The sequence below is a fragment of the Microcebus murinus genome, chromosome 16 (assembly GCF_040939455.1).
Source record: "Microcebus murinus isolate Inina chromosome 16, M.murinus_Inina_mat1.0, whole genome shotgun sequence".
Taxonomy (NCBI): Eukaryota; Metazoa; Chordata; class Mammalia; order Primates; family Cheirogaleidae; genus Microcebus; species Microcebus murinus.
The window spans coordinates 49903607-49920144 of NC_134119.1; the positions used below are offsets into that span (position 1 = coordinate 49903607).

At 38.8% G+C, this 16538-nt stretch overlaps 1 protein-coding gene across 1 annotated transcript in view; it reads left to right on the top strand.

Moving 5' to 3' along the window:
• Nucleotides 1-16538, top strand: part of POLN (DNA polymerase nu) — a 143859-nt gene that overhangs the window by 22277 nt on the left and 105044 nt on the right. Inside the window, 2 exon segments of the mRNA XM_075993424.1 lie at nucleotides 113-166; nucleotides 829-894. Of these exon segments, the coding sequence (XP_075849539.1) occupies nucleotides 113-166; nucleotides 829-894 (120 nt within the window).

The window sequence follows — 16538 nt, forward strand, 5'->3', positions numbered from 1 at the left end:
TGAGGTAGCATCAGCAGCCCACGCCCAGCACTCCATGAAACACTGCTCTGACGTTTGTTCGTACTTAACCACTTCAACAAAGAAAATGATTGTTCTTGTGTCTGTAATTTAGGTCCACAAGATCAAGTCAACCTATGTAGATGGATTACTGGCTTGCATGAAAAAGGTAACTGAAGTTTGAAAAAGATACTGTGATTAGGAATGTGGTTTATGCATAAGTTCAGACACATTTAGAACTTGTATAATTGTAGTAAATTATGAAATAAACTAATATTCTTAAAACTATAAATCATGATTTTGTTATTATTCAGGCCTTCTTACAGCATAGGTTGACTTTATACTTTAAAATCTTCTATATACGTGGAAGCTCTGTAGCTGACCTCCTATTTTCACATCTATTATTGCATCTCTTTTCTGGAATAATTTGAGGTAGATGTTACTGTTTTAGTTCATACATGAGTAGACTGCAGCCAGAGATTATGTGACTTGCTGAGGCCACATAGCACATGATAGAACCTGTCTGTGACATACAGCCCCACCTTGAGTCCATGCCAAGTCCCCCATAACACAATGGCCGTCCTCTCCCTGTGCACTTCTGAATGACATGAAGACCTATGTGTCCTAGTGCAGCTCTTATGTGGGTTAGAGGGAAACTTCCTTCTTTGTGCCTCCCTGATCACATATCAGGAATTTTGTGGCCCCAAGGACATTTCAGGGTTGGGAGTTGAGGGGCAGCGAGTGTTCTGTGTTGTAGGCGAAGGGTCTGCCATGTTCTTGACTTCACACAGCATTGCTTGAGTCTAACCTGATTCTTCTTAACTGATAAAGGGCTCCATCTCCTCTACATGGAATCAAACTGGAACTGTGACTGGAAGACTTTCAGCCAAGCATCCTGTAAGTTGTTTAAACAACTGTTTTTGTTAAATACCAATTTCCATGCCTCACTATTGAAGTTTTGCCTAAACATGGGTTTGTGCGCTGTTTCCAAGAGCAGACCTCATACTGATAAAGTGTGTCTTATTCTGCTTATTCATTTCACGAACTTTTATTAAGCACCTCCTGTTGTGGGAACACAACAGGGGAACAAGACAGGTTCCTCTCCTTACGAAGGGCCGTGTAAGTGAGATGGGATTCTTTACACCCTGAAATCTACGCACTCTGGTGTTGAGGGCAGAAGAGACCCACTACTGTCCCCCTGTATTCCTTTTTATATTTGTACTAGACAGCTGCCTTCTGATTTCCAGAAATATGTTGAAATATCTGGTGCTGTGATGACCAACTCCATTTTTTGGTTATTGTTGAAGACTATTTGTGCTGAGCATGGTGGCTCACACCTGTAATCCTAGCACTCTGGGAGACTGAGACGGGAGAATTGCTTGAGGTCAGGAGTTCAAAACCAGCCTGAGCAAGAGTGAGACCACTGTCTCTACTAAAAATAGAAAAAAAAAATTAGCCTGCCAACTAAAAATAGAAAAAGAAAATTATCCAGGCATGGTGGCTCGTGCGTGTAGTCCCAGCTACTTGGGAGGCTGAGGCAGGATCACTTGAGCCCAGGAGTTTGAGGTTGGTGTGAGCTAGGCTAAAAGTCATCTGTTATTCCACTGTGCAGAATTAACTATGGTTAACATCTTGGTGTTTTTCTTTCCATACTTTTTGCTAACCATATGTATTTATAAAATATAATTTTTTCTACAAAAATAAAGCCATGCTATTTTATATTATGCTTTTTTATTTTAACATCTCTTGTTATAGTTATACATCAATAAATATTGATCTGAATCTATATTTAAATCTAGGAATTAAATATGTGAGTTATTTAAATATACATTATATTATGTATATAAATAAGAATATATGTTCATGGTAAAGAAATACAAGTATGTGGGAGTTTATGGAATAAGGAAAGGTGAGTCTTTCCCTCCCTTTGGTAACATTTCTGTCTGTCCCATGAGTTCCCTCCGTGGATAGTCAGGTCTTCATCTGGGCATTTGCATATATAGTGCATCCAGTGCACACAGGCAGAAGAGGCACTTACTGGGCCTGCCTTGGGTGACCATGAGGAGGGGAACTGGGTTAGGACTATGCGCATTTACACAGGGGTGTGCCCTCATGGGTGCCTTCAGGCAGCTCTGGGTCACCATTGTCTCTTGGGCCTTGTACCCACTCTAGAGAGCTCTTCGGGGGTTATCTGGCTAATAACTAATAGTAAGACTAATGCTAATACCAATACCAATACTAACCCAATCTCTGAAAGCAAGTGCTGCCCTCACACTGACCTTGGGTTAATTTCTCAATCAACCACATCTGCTGTAGGCTTTCTCTTAGTTCATGCTGCTTCTTATCTAGAGGTTATTTAGTAATTTTGCGGGGAACACTCACATTTTATGGAGGTCCTTGCTTTTGCCTAAATGGACTTGTAAGTTCCTGCTTTCCGTTGTTTTTCTAGTTAATCACTTGCTGTGCTTTATCCTCTTTCAAAAATTCTAATGGCCCAGTATGCAGGCAGCAGTCCTCCCAGGTTTTCAGTGGTGCTCTAGTTTTACTTATTTTTCTGTTGTTTCGATTAACTTTTTGAAAGAGTAGATGTAACATAATGTGTGCATTCAGTCACCACCTTTAACTGGAAGACTACATCATCATTTTAACAGCTGCGTTGTGTTCCACTTAATAGCTTTTCCTGTTGATGGTCATTTATATTGTTTTCACTTTTAATATTTTATTTGTTTTTGTTTAAAGTCTGTTGCCCAGGCTGGAGTTGTGTCATCATAGCTCACTGCAGCCTCAAACTCCTGTGCTCAAGTGATCCTCCTATCACAGCCTCCCAAGTAGCTGGGACTAACAGGTACCCACTACCACCCACATCTGGCTAATTTTGTTTCATTAATTATTGTTTGTAGAGACAGAGTCTTGCTATGTTGCCCAGGCTGATCTTGAACTCCTGGCCTCAAGCAATCATCCCACCTTGGCCTCCCAGAGGGCTGGGATAACAAGCATGAGCCACCATGCCCAGTCCAGTTTTAATTATTTTATACAGAGATGCTGTAAACATACTTGTATGTATAGTTCTGGTACATTTTTTGATGGAATTTCTACGTCAAAAATATATATATAGGCTTTCAATTACAATGCCAAATTATCCTTCCTAACAAAAATATTATATTCCCATCACACAGTATGTGAAATGCTTGGTCTCCTCATCCTTGCTAACACAAGGAATTTTCATTTTGGTTACTTACTCATTTTTTAAATTTCTATTCCTTTAAAAATTTTTGTGAGGTTGACTACATAAAACAATTCTTCTGTGAATTGCCTGTTTATGGCATTTGCCCATTTTTCTGGAGGATGTTTATTTTTTCTGATTGATATGGAAAAGCTCTTTACATAATAAAGATTAACCTTTTATAAAATGTTGAATTATTTTTCTCCAGTTTTCCTTTGTCCGTTAATTACCCAGGCTGAAGTACAGTGGCATCATCACACCTACCTGTAGCCTCAAACTACTGGCCTCAAATGATCCTTCTGCCTCAGCCTCCCTGAGGCTGAGGTAGCCATGACTAAGGCACACACCACCACCTCTGGCTGATCTATTAAAACTTTTTTTAGAGAAGGGGGTCTCACTATATTGCCTAGGCTGGTATAGAACTCCTAGCCTGAAGCAATCCTCCTGCCTCAGCCTCCCAAGTAGGTGGGATTACAGGTGTGAGCCACTGTGCCCACCTCTCAATGCCCTTTAATTTTTAAAATATATATTCTTGTTTGTCATACTTAAAGTGGCTTTTTTATTATACAAATAATATATAATTCTAAAGAATTCAAATAATATATAAAAATATAAATAACAAAGTAAAGGCCACACAAAACTCGATAGCCATGCAATAACCATCATTAACATTTTGGTGGCCATCTTTAATTTATTTCTTTGTGCGCACACACACACACATATTTACATAAATGGGATCACATTATATATATTGTTTTTATTGTAAACACTCCCTCCCCTCACCCACATATCTCACTCCTGCCCAATGCTCATGCTAGGCCATGACAGCAAACTACAGTGTGCATATCCATATTTTCCTGCAGAGCTATGATAAAATCTTATACAAACCCACTCATACATATGTATACATATATACACGGAGACATGTAATGACTTTGTTGTTATTTATTTTACAAAATTAGAATTTTTTTTTTCTGCTTCTTGCTTTTCTCTTTGAGGAATAGCTTGTAGAAGTCCCCATATGTCATCTGACAGAGTCCCATTTAATTCTTCTTTTGTTGTATTTATTTTGTTTAATTTTGAAAGAATCTCACTCTATCATCTGGGCTAGAGTGCAATGCCATGATCGTAGCTCACTGCAACCTTGAACTCCTGGGCTCAAAGTGATCCTCCTGGCTCAGCCTCCCTCAGATAGGACTACAGCCATGCGCTACCATGTCTGGCTAATTTTTTTTTATACTTTGTAAAAACAGTCTATTGCTTTGTTGCCCAGGCTGATCTTTTTTTTTATTTTTATTTTTTTCTATTTCAGCATATTATGGGGGTACAACTGTTAATGTTATTTATATTGCCCATGCCCCCTTGAGTCAGAGCTTCAAGTGTGACCATCCTCAGATGTTGCACATCCCACTCATTATGTTTGTATATACCAATCCCATCCTCCCCGCTCCCACTCACCCGACACCCGATAAATATTATTCCTATATGTCCACTTAGGTGTTGATCCGTTAATACCAATTTGCTGGTGAGTACATGTGGTGCTTGTTTTTCCATTCTTGAGATACTTCACTTAGTAGAAAGGGTTCCAGCTCTACCCAGGAAAATACAAGAGGTGCTATATCACCATTGTTTCTTAAAGCTGAATAGTACTCCATGGTATACATATACCACATTTTATTAATCCACTCATGGATTGATGGGCACCTAGGTTGTTTCCACACCTTTGCGACTGTGAACTGTGCTACTATAAACATTCGAGTGCTGGAGTCCCATTTGTAGAGTGTCATTTGATCTTTTGGGTAGATGCCCAGTAGTAGAATTGCTGAATCAAATGGTAGATCTACTTATATCGTTTTGAGGTATCTCCATATTGATTTCCACAGAGGTTGAACTAGTTTGCAGTCCCACCAGCAGTGTAGGAGTGTTCCTATCTCTCTGCATCCATGCCAGAATTTATGGTTTGGGTACTTTTTGATAAAGGCCATTCTCACTGGAGATAAGTGATATCTCATTGTGGTTTTGATTTGCATTTCCCTGATGATTAGAGATGGTGAACATTTTTTCATATGTTTTTTGGCCATTATTCTGTCTTCTTTTGAGAAGTTTCTGTTCATGTCCTTTGCCCATTTTTTGATAGGGTTGTTTGAGTTTTCCTTGCTGATTTTCTTGAGTTCTATATAGATTCTAGTTATCAGCCCTTTATTGGATGTGTAGCTTGCAAACATTTTCTCCCATTCTGTGGGTTGTCTGTTTGCTCTCTTGTCAGTTTCTTTGGCTGTGCAGAAGCTTTTTAATTTGATCAGGTCCCATTTGTTTATTTTTGTTGCTGCTGTGATTGCCTTTGGGGTCTTCAAAAATTCTTTGCCCAGGCCAATGTCTACAAGAGTATTTCCAATATTTTCCTCTAGAATTCTAATAGTTTCACACCTAAGGTTCAAGTCTGTTACCAAGCATGAGTTGATTTTTGTGAGAGGTGAAAGGTATGAGTCCTGTTTCAGTCTTCTACATGTGGCTATCCAGTTTTCCCAGAACCATTTATTTAATAAGGATTCTTTCCCCCAGTGTTTTTGTCTGCTTTGTGGAAGGTTAGTTGGCTATATGAGAATGGTTTTATATCTGGGTTCTCTGCTCTGTTCCATGGGTCAAAGACCCTGTTCTTGTGCCAATCACAAGCTATTTTAATTACTATAGCCTGTAGTATAGTTTGAAGTCTAATAAATTGATACCTCCTATTTTGTTTTTATTGCCTAGGATTGATTTTGCTATACGGGGTTTTCTCTGGATACGAAGCATAAAACTATTTTTTCTATATCTATGAAAAATGATGATGGTATTTTGATAGGGATTGGGTTGACTCTGTAGGTCACTTTGGATAGTATAGACATTTTAACAATGTCGATTCTGCTGACCCATGAGCATGGTATATTCTTCCATCTGTTTACGTCCTCTGCTGTTTCCTTCTTCAGTGTTTCATAGTTCTCCCTGTAGAGGTCTTTTACCTCCTTAGTTAAATATATTCCAAGATAATTTATTTTCATTGTTGCTATTTTAAAAGAAATGGAGTTTTGGATTTGGTTCTCACTTGTACTGTTGTTGGCGTATATGAATGCCTCTGATTTCTGTGCCTTGATTTTGTATCCTGAGACTTTACCAATTTCATTTATCAGTTCAGGGAGTCGCTTGGTTGAATCCTTGGGGTTTTCTAGGTATAATATCATGTCTTCAGTAAAGAGTGACAGTTTGATCTCTTCTGCTCCCATTTGGATGCCCGTAATTCCACTCTCTTGTCTGATTGCTGTAGCAAGGACTTCCAGCACTCTGTTGAATAGAAGTGGAGATAGTGGGCAACCTTGTCTTGTTCCAGTTCTAAGTGGGAATGCTTTCTGTTTTTCCCCATTCAGTATGATATTGGCTGTGGGTTTGTCATATATGGCTTGTATCATTTTTAGGTAAGCCCCATCTATGCCTATTTTGTTGAGCGTTCTTATAATACGAGGGTGTTGAATTTTGTCAGATGTTTTTTCTGCGTCTATTGAGAGGATCATATGGTCTTTGTTTTTGCTTCTGTTTATATGGTGAATTACATTTATAGATTCGCGTATGTTGAACCATCCCTGCATCCCTGGGATGAAACCCACTTGGTTGTGATGAATTATTTTCTTGACAAGCACCTGGATCCGATTGGCTAGGATTTTGTTGAGAATTTTTACATCTCTATTCATAAGGGATATTGGTCTGCAGTTTTCTTTTTTTTGTTGCATCCTTTCATACTTTTGGTATGGGGGTTATGTTCGCGTCATAAAATGTGTTGGGGAGGATTCCATCCTTCTCGATGTTGTGGAATAATTTCTGCAGGATAGGCACCAGTTCTTTGTAGGTGTGGTAAAATTCAGGTGTGAAACCATCTGGTCCAGGACTTTTCTTTTTAGGAAGGTTTCTTATTGCTGTTCTATTTCAATACTTGATTTGGTCTGTTCAGGAATTCTATTTCTTCCAGGTTGAGCCTAGGGAGGCTGTGTGTTTCTAAGAAATTGTCCATTTCCTCCACATTTTCCAGTTTGTGTGCATAGAGGTTTTTGTAGTATTCATAAATTATACCTTGTATCTCCGGGGCATCAGTTGTAATTTCTCCTTTATTGTTCCTGATGGAGCTTATTAGAGACTTTTCTTTTCTGCTTTTCCTTAGTCTAGCCAATGGTGTGTCAATTTTGTTTATTTTACAAAGAACCAACGTTTGTCTTATTAATCTTCTGCATGGTTTCCCTGTTGTCAATTTTGTTTAGTTCTGATTTGATCTTAATGATTTCACTTCTTCTGCTGTGTTTGGGGTTGGTCTGTTCTTCTTTTTCCAGCTCTTTGAGACGATTTATTAGGTTGTCTATTTGTGCTCTTTATGACTTTTGCATATAGGCATTTATGGAAATAAACTTTCCTCTCAGGACTGCTTTAGCTGTGTCCCACAGGTTTTGGTAACTTGTGTCTCCTTTGTCATTTAGCTCAAAGAATCTTTTGATTTCCATCTTGATTTCCTCATTTATGAAGTGGTCATTCAGCAGAAGGTTGTTTAGTTTCCATGACTCTGTGTAGAAATGAGAGTTCCTGCTAGGGTTGAATCCTATATTTATTCCATTGTGGTCTGAAAAGATACATTGTATAATTTCTATTTTTTAAAATTGTTTGAGACATGCTTTGTGTCCTAGGATATGGTCAACCTTAGAGAATGACCAATGAGCTGATGAGAAGAACGTATATTCAGTGGTTTTGGGGTAGAATGTCCTGTAAATGTCAGTCAGGCCCATTTGTTCTAGAGTTCTATTTAAGTCCATTATTTCTTTGTTGATTTTCTATTTGGAGGATCTGTCCTGTGTTGTCAGTGGGGTGTTAAGGTCTCCAACTATTATGGTGTTGTTTTTATCCATTCGTTTAAATCAAGTAGAGTTTGCTTTAAAAATCTGAGTGCACCAAGGTTGGGTGCATATATATTTAGAATTGTTATGCCTTCTTGTTGAACTGTACCCTTCACCATTATATAGTGACCTTCTTTGTCTTTTATTACTTTTGTTGATTTAAAACCTAAGTTATCTGTAATCAGCACCACCACTCCACGCTTCCATTTGCTTGAAATATTGTTCTGCACCCCTTTACCTTTAGTCTAACTGCATCCTTGCAGGTTAGATGTGTTTCCTGAAGGTAGCAGATACTTGGCTTGTGTTTTTTTATTCATTCGGCCAGTGTATGTCTCTTGAGTGGGGAGTTCAAGCCTTCACATTTATTGAGATAACTGATAGGTGGGGCAGATTTCTGTTCATTATGTTCGGTTGAACTTTGTTGCTTTGTTTTCTCTCTTGAGCCATTGTGGTATCTGGGCTTTGATCTTTAGCTTTTGAGTAGATTTACATTCATGAGTGTTTGTTGTGCTGATCCGTGGGTAACACTGTTTTGAGTACTTCTTGAAGGACTGGTCTTGTCTTGGTGCATTCCCTTAGTCTTTGCTTATCTGAGAATGTCTGGATCTCTCCTTCATATGCAAAACTTAGTTTTGCAGAAAATAAGATTCTAGGCTGGGCATTATTCTGTTTTGGAAGAGTAAGAATGGGGCCCCAGTCTCTCCTTGCTTGTAAAGTTTCAGTAGAGAAATCTGGCACTATTCGCAGTGGCTTTCTTTTGTATGTTACTTGCTTCTTTTGTCTTACAGCTCTTAGAAGGGCCTCTCAGTTGATATTTTGGTCAGTCTGATGACTGCATGTCGTGATGTCTTCCTGTTTACATTGACTCTCCCAGGGGTCCTTTGAGCTTCTTGAACTTGTATCTGGAGATTTTTAGCAAGGCCTGGGAAATTTTCCTCTATTATATCTTCAAATAGCTTGTCCAACCCTTGAGTGTTTTCTTCTTCCCCTTTGGGTAACCCTGTGACCCTCACGTTAGGTTTCTTCACATAATCCCACATCTCTTGTAGGCTTTGCTCTTTTCTGTTGTTTCTCTGCTCTATCTCTGTGACTGATTCATTTAATTGGAAGGTGTTATCTTCAATCTCTGAGATTCTTTCTTCTGTTTGATCTACCCAGTTCTTGAGGCTTTCCACTGTGTTTTGTAGTTCCTTGAATTGATTCTTCATTTTCAGGAGTTTGGTTAGATTTTTCTTCATTGTTTGATTTTCTTTAGTGAATTTTTGTTTCAGGTCCTGGAATCCTTTTGTGTTTTCTTCGTGTTGGTTATCCAGTTGTTCTTGCAAGTCGTTGAATTTTCTTACTATCCACATTTGAAATTCCTGTTCTTTCATTTTAGTGGTCTGATTTTGGTTGGTGTCCATTTCTAAGGGGCTTGTGCTCCTCTTTGGGGTTGTGCTTTCCATTTGGTTCCTCATATTTACAGAGTTCTTTCACTGATTTCTTCCCATCTGGATCAGTTGTTGCTTCTCGCCTTTAGGTTTTCATTTGGATAATGACATGCCCTGTTTAGTCACTGAGCCGGTAGGTGTTGTCTGTGGGTGAGATTCGACTACACCCTGTATGATGAGTCTGTAGGTGCTGTGAAAAGGGTGTGCAGAATGTCCTCCCTGTCAGTAGGTGGCGCTTGCTCGGAGGAGCAGGCTACACTGTTGTTTTGGGGTCTTGTATCCAGCTCTTGTTCCTCTGGAGAGGCACTTTAGTGCCTCAGGTGGTGGGTGGGGCCCTGGGACTTCCAGGTGTGTACTTTTCTCCCTCTCGTCTGGGAGTGAGTCTGGGCAGAGCTGGGTTGGGTAAGCCTGCCCTCAGGTACCACAAATGCTATTAGCAGGGGTCAAAGTTCTGTTCTCTGCTTCCGGGAAAAGCTGTCAGGGAGAGGCTGGGATGGCCTCACTCAGTCAGAAAGTCTACGTGTGGGGTGGGGCCGTCTGAGACCCACAATCTGCAGCAGGCCTCACTCCTTTCCACCCTCCCAACTCCGAGGCTACTCCTGGGCCTGTGCCAGCAGGCCAGACCTCACACCACCAGGCCTCGCCTGGCTGTGATGTCGGCCGTGAGGTTCCCTGCGCTGGATCGCCACCTGTGCTGGGCACACGGCCTCCCCTTGGAAGGAGGGTTGCCCTCAAGGACGCTGATTTGCCCCCGAAGGCACACACACCTCAGTAGGTTGTTCACGAATATCCCTTCTGTGCCCTGGGCAATGCGAGACCTGGGTACACGGGATCTGGTCTGACCTCTGGGCCCCGGAGTTCAATCCCTAACCCCACCAGGGAGAGGAGTGCCAGTCCCAATTCACCCGCAGGGAGCCCAAGCTGGGTCAATGTCTCTCCGCGTCATGGTCTGCCCTATTCTGGAATCACCAGACCAGCAGCACCTGGGAGGGCTGGCGAGTAGGTAGCTCACTATCTGAGTACCCCTCCGTCAGCTGTAGGGCCCCAAAATGGAAGGTCCTATTCCCTGGAGATGCCTTCGGCTAGTGGCTGTTTTGTTTCTCTTCGCAGCCAGGGATAATGTCGGGGAGGGGAGACTGAAGCAATATGGCACCTGCCACACGGCTCAGGTCTGTGCACAGGTTTGTGCCCGGAGGGAGTTGGGAGCCTGGTGCCGCATCCACTACAGGCTTACCACCCACTGGTGGTGGTTGTCTCTGGGCTTGTGTCCACAGGTCTCTCCAATCTCTGAGGAGCCACCAGCAGTCTCAGATGCAAGGGAAGGGGAAGTTAACCACACCACCTACCCTTGCCACTGTTCTCTAGGCTACTCGGGAGGTCTCTGTTTCCAGTTCTCCTCCACCACCTCCTCTCATGGAGTGTCCCGTGGTCTCAGGTACCCTTCCTTCCCACCCTCATCCGATATATCCTTGTCTGCTTGCTTCTTTCTTCTAATTTCTTCTAGAATCTGTCTTTTTTGCAGAGACACTCTGGCAGTGTTGCTCGGCCCCCACCCCGTCATGCCCCCCACATCTTGAACTCCTAGCCTCAAGCAATGCTCCCTCCTGACCTCCCCAAGTGCTAGGATCACAGGCATGAGCCACCTTACCCTGCCTTCATTCTTGTTAATGTATGTTCTGCAAATTACTGTGCAGTTACCCCCTAAGAGTAAAGGTACAAATAAATACCATATATGTATGTCCTGTTATATTGGTACTTATATTTTAGTGGGACAGATTTACAGGTATGGAATAATGGGTCAACGGATATTACATTTTTACTTTCAGCAGTTTTTATTATAATAGATTGCTTTCCAAAATGCTTTCAGCCCTTGTCTTTGCCATAAACAATATGTGGCAGTACTTTCCCCATTGTCTGTGGTAACTTTTCCCTGTCCTGAAGTCCCTTATTGTTTCTGCCTTCATGTCATCTTAGAAAGGCTTTCCATTCATCTTCTACAGCTATCTAAATTAAAAAAAAAAAAAAGAAAAAGAAAGGCTTTCCTCAACTCCAAGATTATTTAAATTTTAACTTCTGTTTTCTCATAGAAATTTTGTGCTTTCATTTTTTTTACACATAAAACTCGAAGCCAGCTAAACATTATTTAACCAGATACTATGTCGGTTACATGGTAATATATTACCATAAAATGACTAGAGAGTTTCAATTACATTTTTTTTTTTGCTTAGAGTGTACAAAATACATGAATTATATTTTTTAAAATCAGATTATAAACTGTTTTTCAATATTTTCAAAAAGCTAGTTTTCTTATACTCACATCCTCCCAAGAGAAACACATTGCTACCATTTGTGCAGAAGTATACCTAAAAGTATCCTGTATCCTTTTGTAATATCTCTGCCCCACCCCCAATATTTACCCATGTCCATAGGCAAGAACTGACTTGCTTTTTGTCACTATAGATTAGTTTGCATTTTTGGAAAATTTATATAAATGAAATCACACAGTATGTACTCTTTTTTGTCTGGCTTCTTTGATAGTACTATTATTTTGAGATTTAGCCATGTTGGTCTGTGTTTCAATAGTTCATTTATTTTGATTGCTCAATGGTATTCCATTGAATCTGCGTACCCCAGTTTGTTTATAAATTCATCTATTGGCCAGCATTTAGGTTGTTTCCAGTGTGGGTATTATTCACTTTGGGGTATTGCTATACATATTTATTTACAGTCATTATATGGACATATACTTTTTATCCTCCTGGGTAAATATCGAGGAGTCAAATAGCTGAGTCATAAGATAGGTATATGTTTTACTTTTTAATTGACTGCCAAACTGTTTTCCAAAGTGGTTGTACCATTTTACACTCCCACCAGCAGTGTATGAGAGTTCCACTTCCTTCACATCCCCAGCAGCATTTGGTATGGTCAGCTTTCTAATTTTAGCTATTCTAATAGATGTATTGTGGTATCTAATTGTGGCTTTAATTGCATTGCCCTATTGACTAATGAGATTAATTTCCATGTGCTTGTTTGCTATCCTGTTTTCTTCTTCAGTGAAACATTCTAGTCTAATTTTCTGCACATTTTTAAGGGATTGTTGGTTTTCTTAAGTTTTGAGAGTCCTTTATATGTTCTAGATATAAGTCATTTATCAGATATATACTTAGCGAATATTTTCTTCCAGTCCGTGGCCTGCCTTTTCATTTCTTTGACACCATCTTTTGAAGAGCAGAAGTTTTAAATTTTAGTGAATTCTGATGCATCAGTGGATTCTTGTATGGATTATGCTTTTCATGTTATATCTAAGAAATCTTTGCCTAAGCTAAGATCACAAAGATTTTTATTCTATTTTTCCTCTAGAAGTTTTATAGTTTTGGGTTTTACATTTAGGTATATGATCCATTTTGAATTGATTTTTGTATATGGTGTGAAGTAAGTGTCTAAATTCATCATTTTTGCAAGTGAATATCCAGTTGTCCCAGCACTATTTATTGAAAAGACCATCCTTTCCTTATTTAATTGCCTTGACACCTTTGTTAAAAATGAATTCACCATAAATATAAGGGATTACTACCATACTCTGAATTTTGCCCATTTGTTCTATATACCTATCATGCCAATAATACACTGTGTTTAAATTGTAGCTTTCTAGTAAGTTTTTAAATTGGGCTGTGTAAATCCTCCAACATTGTTCTTTTTTTATAAAAAATTTTGTTCATTCTGGGTCTTTTGCATTTCCATATGAACTTTGTAATCATCAATTTCTATAAAAAAGTCTGCTGAGATTTTCATTGGAATTACATTGAATCTAGAACTCAGTCTGGGGAACATTGACATCTTAACAAATTTGTTCTTCCATCCCATGAAAGTTCATTTATTTAGGTCTTTTTAAAATTCTCTCAGCAAGGTTTTGCACTTTTCAAAGTATAGGTCTTTTTGTGTATTTTGCTAGGTTTATCTCTAAGTATTTCATATCTTTGATACTGTTCTAAATGGTATTTTTGTTTTAATTCCCAATTGTTCATTGCTGTTATATAAAATTATGATTTTTATATTTTGATTTTGAATCCTGAAAACTTGATAAACTAACTTATTAGTTCTAGCAACTTTTTTTTGCAGATTCCATCAGATTTTCTATGTAGATGATCTTGTTGCATGTGAATAAAGAAAATTTTACTTTTTCCTCTTATTTCTTTTTCTTGTCTGATTGCACTGATCAAAACGTCCTGTACCATGTTGAATAGAAGTAGTAAAAGGAGAGATCTTGTCTTGTTTCAGATCTTAGGGGAAAGCATTCAGTCTTTCATTAGTAAGAATGATATTGGCTATAGGTTTTACGTAAATATCCTTAACCATCTTTAGGAAGTTCCCTTCTAGTAACAGCTTGCTGAGAATTTTTATGTGGATATTGTATTTTGTCAAATTCTCTTTTGTGTCCATTGAGATGATCATATGGTCTTTTAGTTTGTTAATGTGATGAATTACACATTGATAGATTTTCAAACCAACTCTGCATTCCTGGAATAAAGTCTATATGGTCTTGATGTATTGGATTAGATTTGCTAAAATCTTGTCCAGAATTTTTGCATGTATTGTAATGATGCAATTGGTCAGTAGTTTTCTTGTATGTCTTTGTTCTTGTAACCAGACAATACTAACCTCAAATAATAAATTGGGAAGTATTTCCTTCTCTTAAGTTATCTGGAAGAATTTATGTAGAATTGGTTTTATTTCTTCATTGATTATTTGATAGAATTCACTAGTGAAGCCATCTGGGCCTGGAGGGTTTTTTTGTGGGAAAATTTTAAACTACAGATTTAATTTCTTTAATCAATATAGGGCTATTCAGGTTATCTATTTCTTCTTGAGTGAGCCTTGGTAGTTTGTGTCTTTCAAGGAATTTGTCCATTTCATCTGAATTGTTGAATTTATTGGCATAAAGCTGTTCATAATATTTCTTTATTCTTTTAATATCTGTAGAATTTGTAAGTGATGTCACTTCTCTCATGCCTGGTATTGGAATTTGTGTCTTCTCATTTTCCCCCCATGATCAGTCCAGCTAGAGATTTATCAATTTTATCAATCTTCTCAAAGAACTAGGTTTTAGTTTTATTGATTTTCTCTTTTCTTTCTATTTCATTGATTTATACTTTGATTTTTACCGTTTCTTTTCTTATGCTTACTTTGGGTTTAATGTGCTCTCCTTTTTCCAGTTTCTTAAGGTAGAAGCTGAGTTTATTGATTTGAAACTTTTCTTATTTTCTGATATAGGCATTAGTCTGATATAAGCAATTAATAAGTGCTATAAATTTCCCCTTAATTACTGCTTTCTTGCATCTAATAAATTTTGATATGTTGTATTTTCATTTTCATTCAGTTCCAAAAACTTTCTAGTAATGCTTCTTTTTTTTTCTTTTTCTTTATTTTTTGTCTTTAAGAGCCAAGGTCTCTCTTTGTCACCCAGGCTGGAGTACAGTGGCATGATCATAGCTTACTGCAGCCTTGGACACCCAGGCTCAAGTGGTCCTCCTGCCACAACCTTTCAAGTAGCTGGGACCACACCCAGCTAATTTTTAAATTTTTTATAGAGATGAGGTCTTGCTATGTTGCCTGGGCTGGTCTCAAACTCCTGGCCTCACATGATCCTCCTGCCTCAGCCTCCCAAAGTGCCCTAGTAATGTTTTTAGTGACTTCTTTGACTTGTGGATTATTTATTTATTTATTTTTTTTATTTTTTATTTTTTTTTTTTTGAGACAGAGTCTCACTTTGTTGTCCAGGCTAGAGTGAGTGCCGTGGCGTCAGCCTAGCTCACAGCAACCTCAAACTCCTGGGCTCGAGTGATCCTTCTGCCTCAGCCTCCCGAGTAGCTGGGACTACAGGCATGTGCCACCATGCCCGGCTAATTTTTTATATATATATATCAGTTGGCCAATTAATTTCTTTCTGTTTTATAGTAGAGACGGGGTCTCGCTCTTGCTCAGGCTGGTTTTGAACTCCTGACCTTGAGCAATCCGCCCGCCTCGGCCTCCCAAGAGCTAGGATTACAGGCGTGAGCCACAGCGCCTGGCCGTGGATTATTTAGAAGTTTGTTATTTAGTTTCCAAATATTTGGTGATTTTCCAAATATCTTTCCATTACTGATTTAGAATTTAATTCTATTGTGGTCAAGAGATAAACTTTGCATGACTTGAATCCTTTTAAATTTATTCAGACTTGTTTTATTGCCCAGAAAATCGTTTCTTAGTAAATGTTCCATGTGCACTTGAAAAGAATTTGCATTCTGCTATAGAAGGGTGAAATGTTCTATAAATCTCGATTAAATCAAATTGGTTGATAGTATTGTCCAAGTCTGCTATTTCCTTGCTGATTTTCTGTCTGATTGTTCAGTCAGTTATTGAGACAGGGGTATTAAAATCTCCAGTTGTGTGTTTTTATTTTTCTCCTTGCAGTTCTATCTCCTTGACGTTTTTGCTTTAAGTATTTTGAAACTCTTGTGGTGAAAGTAAATAAAAGGAAAACTAATTCACACAGGCCTATTCTAAATTTCTGTTCTGGCCCAGGAATTTGCATACATGCAAAGGCAGATAAGAGATAAATGCTGCAGTCCACAAATGGATATATATAGCTGCAACCCCAAGGCCTATAAACTGAAGTTGCCCCATTGGCTGTGTAATTGGAATCTGTTAAATATTTCACTTACAGGTAATAATTGCAAACTTGTTTCTAAGATGAAGAACAAAGACAGGATGAAATCAATCCTTCTTCCATGAGACCCTAAGACATCTACCTCATTTTCCTCTTTCTTTTTCTTTCCCCTGCACACTCAACCAGATGTTTTTCTTCTGTGTATCATAACATCACTGACCACCAATCAAAAACACAAGCATGTCTGTGTTGCTCCATTGCCTCCCCTCTGTGCTGCAGGTCTTCCCTGTTAAGGAAATGTGTAAATACTGTGTCTTATGTAACCTCCTTCAGAA